Genomic DNA, 7,737 nt, shown 5'->3' with positions numbered 1-7,737 from the left:
GATAGCTTTAATGGAATTGGACTAGGAAGACCTAAGGAGGCTTATGGAAATACAGAGTTTAGGTAACGGGGTAAAAGCCAGACAGAACCACAGGTGAATATAATGTGGATATTAATTTATCTCCATACTGGTGTTTGAGTTGACTAGTTTGAAACTGGTTTAGGGGCTTTGGTTGAGTGCAGAAATCTTTGACAATGTTAAGACGTTAAAACAACAAACAGTCTAGAGATGCATTTGGTTCAGCCAATATAATTTATTTTAATACAGTTACAAGTTTCTGAAAATAAGTATAATAAGTATATTACAATGAATATAATAAAAGTCTTGCAGTTTCACTTGAACGTGAACATTTTTGTAGGTTTTCTTCAAGTCTTTTTCTAGTTTTTCATAAAACCATAAAGGTACTTCCCCAGGAAACTCTTCCCTCCCCACTGTGAATCTGCCTTTATACAACAAAAACTTTATTTCACCTGTGGGGAGAACCAACCCCCCCAACATTTCAATTATAAAAAAGAAAAGTTTTAACTTATTAGTTAATTAGTTAATTAGTTCAATCTTGACAATTATTTTGAATTAGTTGATGAAATTCTAAATAACTGTGGGAAAGTATTTACTGACAGAAAAAAAGCTGCTACTATACAGGTGTAATTCAAAATCTTAACTTGCATTTCCAAATGGTTGATTAAGAGGGAGACATTTGCATCAACACAGTGCATTAAATCCATTGCATGTTGGTACCATACTGGTAAACATTTTCCATTAGACTGGCAAATTAGCATCTTCATATAGATTTTCCCCCAAGACTTGAAATGTTTCATCTGCATATATACATAAAATGTATATAAAGTATATGTTATATAGTATATTTATATACTACATAGTCTGTATGTGTAATACAAAATATATATTCATAAGCATTTCAGTCTGTACCTGAAATCAATATCATTTGATGGCTGCAAAATACCCAGTCCTGCACGGGACTGATCTAGAGAAGGACATTTCACATTGTTGTCCACAAGCTCTATCTCAAAATACGAAAGCATCAAAGTCAGAAATTGTTTAATCTCATGGACAGCAAATAACCTGCCAGGGCATTTTGCTATGCCTGTCCCAAATGGCATGTAGTAATACTTCAGCTTGCGGCCATTGCGGTAGAAGTCAGTCTTTTCTTCTCCATTCTCATTCAGAAAGCGATCATATTTGAATGTCTGTAATTAAACACACAAAAGAGTCACTTTGATATCTGAATGCCTCCAAAGACCAGGTAAAGCCACTGAGACACAAAATGCAGGCTGGGAAAGCAGAGCCTCTTGCAACGAGCATCGTACAGCATGGTGCTGCTTTGGAAAGGGTAGCCACTGAGAAGTTCAGTTATGCAGGACATGATCCCAGCTTCTTTGCTGATAACTCTCCTTTTCTTTCCTGACCTCTAAAAATAAGGATTATAACCTGCATCCTTTTCTGTGCAGCAGAACCGGAAGAATTCTCATTCTCTGCCTTTGGGAAAATATTATCCTTATCCTTGTCCTTCTTCAAAGACCCCCATAATTGTGATCTTCCCTTAGTGAGGAAGGCAGTAAGTAGAAGACCCTTTGGGCTGGCAGCACATTTTTTGGTCACACTATAACATGTTTTGCAGAGAGTGCTTGCACTGATTTTATTCTTTTTCTTGCCTACATCTTGAGGTGTAAGAACAGACTGTCTTTTTAAAGGCCTGTTAGCTTCCACCAGAGCTCCGAGTTTAGGGCACTTTGAAAAATACTTACCAAGGGATCAGCGTAGATTTCTGGATCAAAATGCAGCAGCTGAGGATAAAGAGCTACAACATCATCTTTGCGAATGTTGTAAGAATCGTTCTCTAAGTGCAAAGTGAAATCTTCCTTGGCAACTCGGAAAGTCATGGATGCACTCGATAGCCTCATTGCCTCCTTGATGATGCTGTCTGTTGGGAGAGGAAAATGAAGGATTACCATGAAAATAGTACCTTCACATCCTTGGGGAAAGTCATGCATATTGAAGTATTTCAGACCCATTATCAAACCCTGAATTTATTAGAAGAAATATTTTATTTATAACTTTTCAAATGCCTAAGAAAGTATCTTTCCCATTTCTTTTTAGTATTTCCATCCCCTCTGCAGATAACACCAAGAACCTAATCCACTTTCCCCTAGAAAAATGCTTATAGATGATGCAACAGAATGTTTGAAAGTGAGGCACACAGTCATTCTGAGACAAAGAATGAACCAGTGAAAAATGGAAACATAAAAAGAAACAGTGCAGTGAGCAGGATTTTCTAAAACTTTAAGAGGTGCTGCACACAAACCTGAGCTCAGAAAAAAAAGTAATTTGGGTTATTTTTTTGTTTCAATATATACTTTTTTTTTTAAAGCAAAAGTAATTAAAAGGCTACATTATCAAAACTCTCTGTAACTTCTGAAAAATGTGCTTGCAATTCGAAAAATATTAAAAAGAAAGAAAAGTAATAGTATCAGAAAATATTACATCACAGGGTAAGAATTGGGATATAAACTTTGGCAACACTTTTTTATTTGAACTAAAGACATAACCAAACAAAATATTGTTTGGAACTATCCACAGGTCTCCAATACTGTGTTAGGTAGCTGTGTAGGAGTATTGGGACATGACATTACCCATCAAAAAATGCTATTCAGGTGCATTTTCGTACTCTCAGCACCACCTGGAACACTTGGAAGCCTAATTGTGTTGGCTACCGCTAAGGAACATACAGTTTCTTGTACTGTTTCCTTGCTAATTCCATAGTAAGCATTTCTATGGTAATAAATAGAAGACCATGGAAATTGTAGTGTGATTTCTGGTACTCCTGCATAAAATAACCATACCTAGTATTGGCATGTTATCCAGCTGTTTTCGGTTCAAGGAAATACGTTTGCCATCTAAGCTGACGTTCTCTTCGGCACTTTCCAAAACACTTTGCACTTCTTTGGTAGCAGCTCTCATTGCTTCTGGACTCCTAAGATCAAGAGAGGAAAGATATAACATAATTAACGCTTCAGAATGCTTTAAAAAGGTGTTTTGCCATTAAATTTCTTCCTGACTAAAAATTAGTTTGTTAGCGGACAAGTACAACCTTCTGAAACAAAAATGTTGTAGCAAAAGGCTGCAGTTCCCCCTTTTAATGTCTTGGCAAATGTATGATAGCTTCAAAAAAAAAAAAAAGAACTCTAAGTATTTGATTTTGTCTCCAAGGGCAAGATTTAAAGTGGGACAGAACTGATGTGTGTAACTCAGGTGCCAAGAATAAGAAATAAACCAGCCAGTTCAGGTTAGGAAATAGCCCTTCTGCAGTTAGAAAGTTTAGGAACAGGGTTACAGATCAGTTTTATAACATCATTTAGGTTGGCTGGTGAGGTTATATTCTATCTTCCCAATACTGAAAGCTCACATAGTATCTTTCACTGTTTAGGCTTTCTTACAGACATGGAATATATAAGCTATGGTAAAATACATATAGACAATAAAACAGGATGCAATAGCATCTTGATGAAGGCACAATCAGGGTGTTAAAAGACTCCAAGTCCAGAAAACCTAAACCAAATGCATTCTGGTAGTGAAAAGTACTAAAGAATCTCACAGATTAGCATTGGCAAGTAGATATGAGGGTGCTAAATAAATGTGTCAGCAATTTAGACACATACTTGAGAGTTAGTCATGCTGAAGTAAATTATACTCTACAGAGGCCCACTCTAAAATGCACATTTAATAGTATTATCTGAACTGTGCACTTGTCTCATTAGTAACAAGCTCAGCATCTGCAGTCTACACTGCAACCTCAGTAGGATCTATTGATGCATAAACTGTTTTCTATTAAGTACCTGTGAAAACTGATGAAGTTAAAGCTCCTTTTACCTGCTATAGTGAGATGGTCTAAAAATGTCCAGTTATATTGGGAGCCTTTAATACAATTAATATTCTGACTGCAACTAGCACTTCTGATGTCATATCACATAGATTTACTCCAAAGCTTTCTTGGCAGAGTGTAGCATTGCCCTGGAGTGTTGGGTTTTTTTAAAAAAAAAAATTCTACAGGGTTGCTCTGTGCTATCACTACTTGGCCTCAGATGAGTGAAGATGGTTTCTGTGGAAGTCCAGAACAACATACCATGTCTGTGGCCAACAGAAAGTTTTTTAACACTGATGAAATATCAAGCCTCAGAATTGTCCTGTATTAATGGTTTTTTGAAAGACAACAAACATTTTTATTCTTTGGGAAGAAGAAACATTGGGACTTACTTAAGAAGAAAGAACAAGGTCCAAAAAGTGGCAGGAATGGTGTTGGCTTGAGAGGCCCAGAGAACTGCCACATGGGTCTTTGCTTTTTCCATGTCATCGAAGGTTGACAGAGTGTCGTTCAGGAACATGCGGAGGGTGACAAGCTCAGAGAGGTTGTCTCTTTTCAGGAGGTTCTTGTGGAGGAGTGCCTCTCCCAGCTTCTCTCGTGCGCTGTGGGCACTCTTGAAGAGGTGGATGGGCAGCCCTGCCACAAGGGCTGGAAAAATCCTATCAAATTCCTTGAAGTTTTCAAGGGCATTTAGGATACGAGCTCTCTCAGTTTCCTGCTTTGGTGACAGGGTTTTGTCATTATTTGAATTAAATTCTTTACCAAAAAGTGTTAAAAAGCCAGACTCAAACATCACCTGGCAACAGAACGTATAAAGTCCTTCTGTCACCCAGGTATTAGACTGAAGTTTAGGTGTTCTTGACTGCAGCATGACATACTGTAGGTTTTCCATCATTGCTTCAATGAGGGCGTTTAGGGCATTGCCTTGGAGGGTTCTAATGAAAGTCTGATGAAAATTTTCAGTGGTGTTTCCCTCTGCTGGGTCAATGCTACCATGCCCAAAAGCCTGTCACAAAATAAATTGTATGCACGATAAGTAAGGCCTGTTATAACCTTGATGATCAAGTCTAACAGAAACGAAAGAAAAAGTATAACTTCACAGCTTAACAGAAGAAAGCATAGATATTAAGGCCTATTAATACTAGAACTGGTACTTTCTCAGTGATCTCAGTGATCCACAGCAGTGAAGTAGCCAATAAAAATAGATTCAAATAGATGCTTACAGATAAATGGCATGGTTACCTAGACTTTTATTCAGTTGCCACATCAACAGGAGCAGTTCAACTGAGCTCCTATTATGGTGCATAATTTTTTAAGGCATTTAGACCAAAACTTCCGAAGTAGTGAGAACCTCCTGAAGGTTTCAGATTCAGCAAGATATATTATCATTTTACCAGTGGTGCTAATTGTGTTTCTGCTTTAACAATTTGGGACACTAGGTTGCTAAATAATGTACAGTCTTAGACAATCCAAATCATTGCAAATTGCCTTTCCACTAAGGAAAGGGAAAAAAGACCACAATGTTCTAAATCAGTAAAAGTGCAGAAATGTGAAACCAATTCTATTTCAAAGGCATAGTTATGCTTATAAGAATTAACTGGGTATGTCAGCAGATACTTTGCATGTTAGATATTAAAACCAGCAGTACCTTGGCAGAAGTAGCAAAATGGAACTTCTTCCAGTCCAAATATTTTCCCTGGCGCATCAATGCAGAGTATGATAAAGGGTCAGTGAGGAAATGAATGTATTTCCCTGCTACATGGCAAGTGAAGATGTGGCCATGCTTCTTCTGCTTTTCTTTGAGGAATTCAAGGGGGTTGGCACCAAATTGCAAGGCACAGCCCAGGTATGGAAGGAACCCATTTTCAAGTGGTGGCTCACCTTGTCGCCTACAAAACACAAACACAAGCTGTATTTATAAGTATGTACAAAGATCTCTTCTCCAGGACTACCAGGTAAGTCAAATACTGATGCTAGGCTTTTTGTAATGTAAAAAAATGAGAAAAAAAAAATCTCAAATAAATAGTATATTAACAAATATTTTTCTCTCCTTTAAGGGCTAAGCCTCTTGTGAGGTCTATCCTATGTAAGAAAGTACAACTTTAACAGCCTGTACCATTAATAAACATAATGAAATACAGTTTGATTATGCCATCTTTCTTTTCCCTATATCAGAAGTATATTTTTCACCTGTTTAAATGTAAAATTGTTGCTATATATACAGAATTATGCAATTATCACATTAATAAATAACGTATCACACTAATATTGTCTGACACATTTTTGGGCAGTGGTATCCATGATTTCCTTTGAATACCAAGTGGAATAGCTTTTTAGTGCAGAAATGTTGTTATTATTGGCATATTCCATTAATGGACCAGACCTTTCTGAAAATAGTGGGAATTTTGCTATGTTCTTCAGTAAGCATAAAAGTATCATCAAGCACATTCTTTAACTTAAGTATATGCTTAAAGTGAAGGATATGCTTAAATGATTTTACTTTTTGAGTCAGAAAACTGCTTTCCTACATAAGGACATCATGACTGCGAAAATAACTTTCATATAGTACTTTAGATTTTTCAGTAAATTATTAATGGTTGTTAAATGAAAATATAATACAAAAATATATAATTAGATATAAGTAAGTATTAGCTGTGATTACAATACAGGTAAAACTATAGTCCAGAACTTTAGGAAATCAGAACATAGATATTCATATTTTAATTACTTCATTTATGCATAGATTAATATCTACAGCTACCTCTATGCATTACTATACCATTATTAGAAAGTTCATACAAAAAAATTGTATTGTACCATAAATCGATCAAAAGACCAAACTACAGCATTGCCTATGCCATCCTGCATCTGTGCATCTGAAAGTCTTAAGACTACAGTTCTTTTAGTCATGTACACAGTATATTTGACACAAAGAAAGGATAGGTACACTGAGATGCATGTACAAATAGATTCCTTACCTTCTTCTCCTTCCTAGAAGAAAACAAAATGCACAACAGAGTATTATTGCTGTTCCCCAGATCCAGGATACTAGGAACATTTCTGGTAATGCCCAAAAAACTTCCAAGGGGAAAACTGGTAACTACCAGTATGGCAGGAGAGGTGACTGAGAGTGACAAACAAGACAGGTCAAGATTTATATACAGTGGGTGCACCACTGAACCTGATGGCACCGAATCAACCTAGAAGCTATTGATTAACCATTTCTGGAGAGAGCTTGTTCTGTCTCTGCTCTGGCACCTTTCTGCAGTGATCTTCGCTGGATTGATGCAGACAGTTGCAGATCTGGCCTTGAGCTGATGTCACGTATCAGTAGCGGTTCCAAAGTAACCACACAGCTGTAATAGTTGATAATGTGAAGGTCAGTCAGGTGTATTTTGATTAATCCTGCAGATTTACCAATTGCAGTTTATGGTTCAAGTTTAGCAATATATGAAATGGCTACTGACCACTGTCCAGAAGGTTCAGACTGGGCTAAGTGGTGACTGCAGTTTGTGCTGTCCTTCAGCTGCCAGCCTGTTCCCCCTCCCTTCTCCTTCTTGTGGACTGGCCTGGCTCTGGTGTGCCACTGCAAGAGGGAACAGCAGGGTTCAGCTGTTGGGTAAAGGGATGGCTGCGGAGGTGGACTCACTTCCTCTAATAACATTTATCTGTAAGAAAGGAAAAAAAATGGGCTTTCACAGAATCATAGAATGAATCATAGAATCACAGAATTGTTTGGCTTGGGAGGGACTGCAAATATCGTCTTGTTCCAACTCCCTGCTCTTGACAGGGACACTTTCCACTCGGCCAGGTTGCTCAGAGTCCCATCTAACCTGACCTTGAACATTTTCAAGGAT

General features: G+C 37.4%; 1 protein-coding gene across 1 annotated transcript; it reads right to left on the bottom strand.

Moving 5' to 3' along the window:
* Positions 1 to 233: 233 nt before the first annotated feature.
* Positions 234 to 7,022, bottom strand: LOC126644716 (cytochrome P450 7A1). The gene is made up of 6 exons (XM_050324386.1): positions 6,859 to 7,022; positions 5,529 to 5,769; positions 4,273 to 4,886; positions 2,862 to 2,992; positions 1,767 to 1,942; positions 234 to 1,208 (listed from the first exon to the last, which is right to left on the bottom strand). Exons 1-6 carry the CDS (start codon positions 6,936 to 6,938, stop codon positions 909 to 911), a joined length of 1,542 nt encoding a protein of 513 aa, XP_050180343.1. The 5' UTR covers positions 6,939 to 7,022; the 3' UTR covers positions 234 to 908.
* Positions 7,023 to 7,737: the final 715 nt, after the last annotated feature.

Source organism: Myiozetetes cayanensis, unplaced genomic scaffold, assembly GCF_022539395.1.
Source record: "Myiozetetes cayanensis isolate MyiCay16 unplaced genomic scaffold, myiCay2020 scf1, whole genome shotgun sequence".
Lineage (NCBI taxonomy): Eukaryota > Metazoa > Chordata > Aves > Passeriformes > Tyrannidae > Myiozetetes > Myiozetetes cayanensis.
Note: the sequence above shows the minus strand (reverse complement) of the source record. Positions and strands in the feature narration are given on the sequence as shown.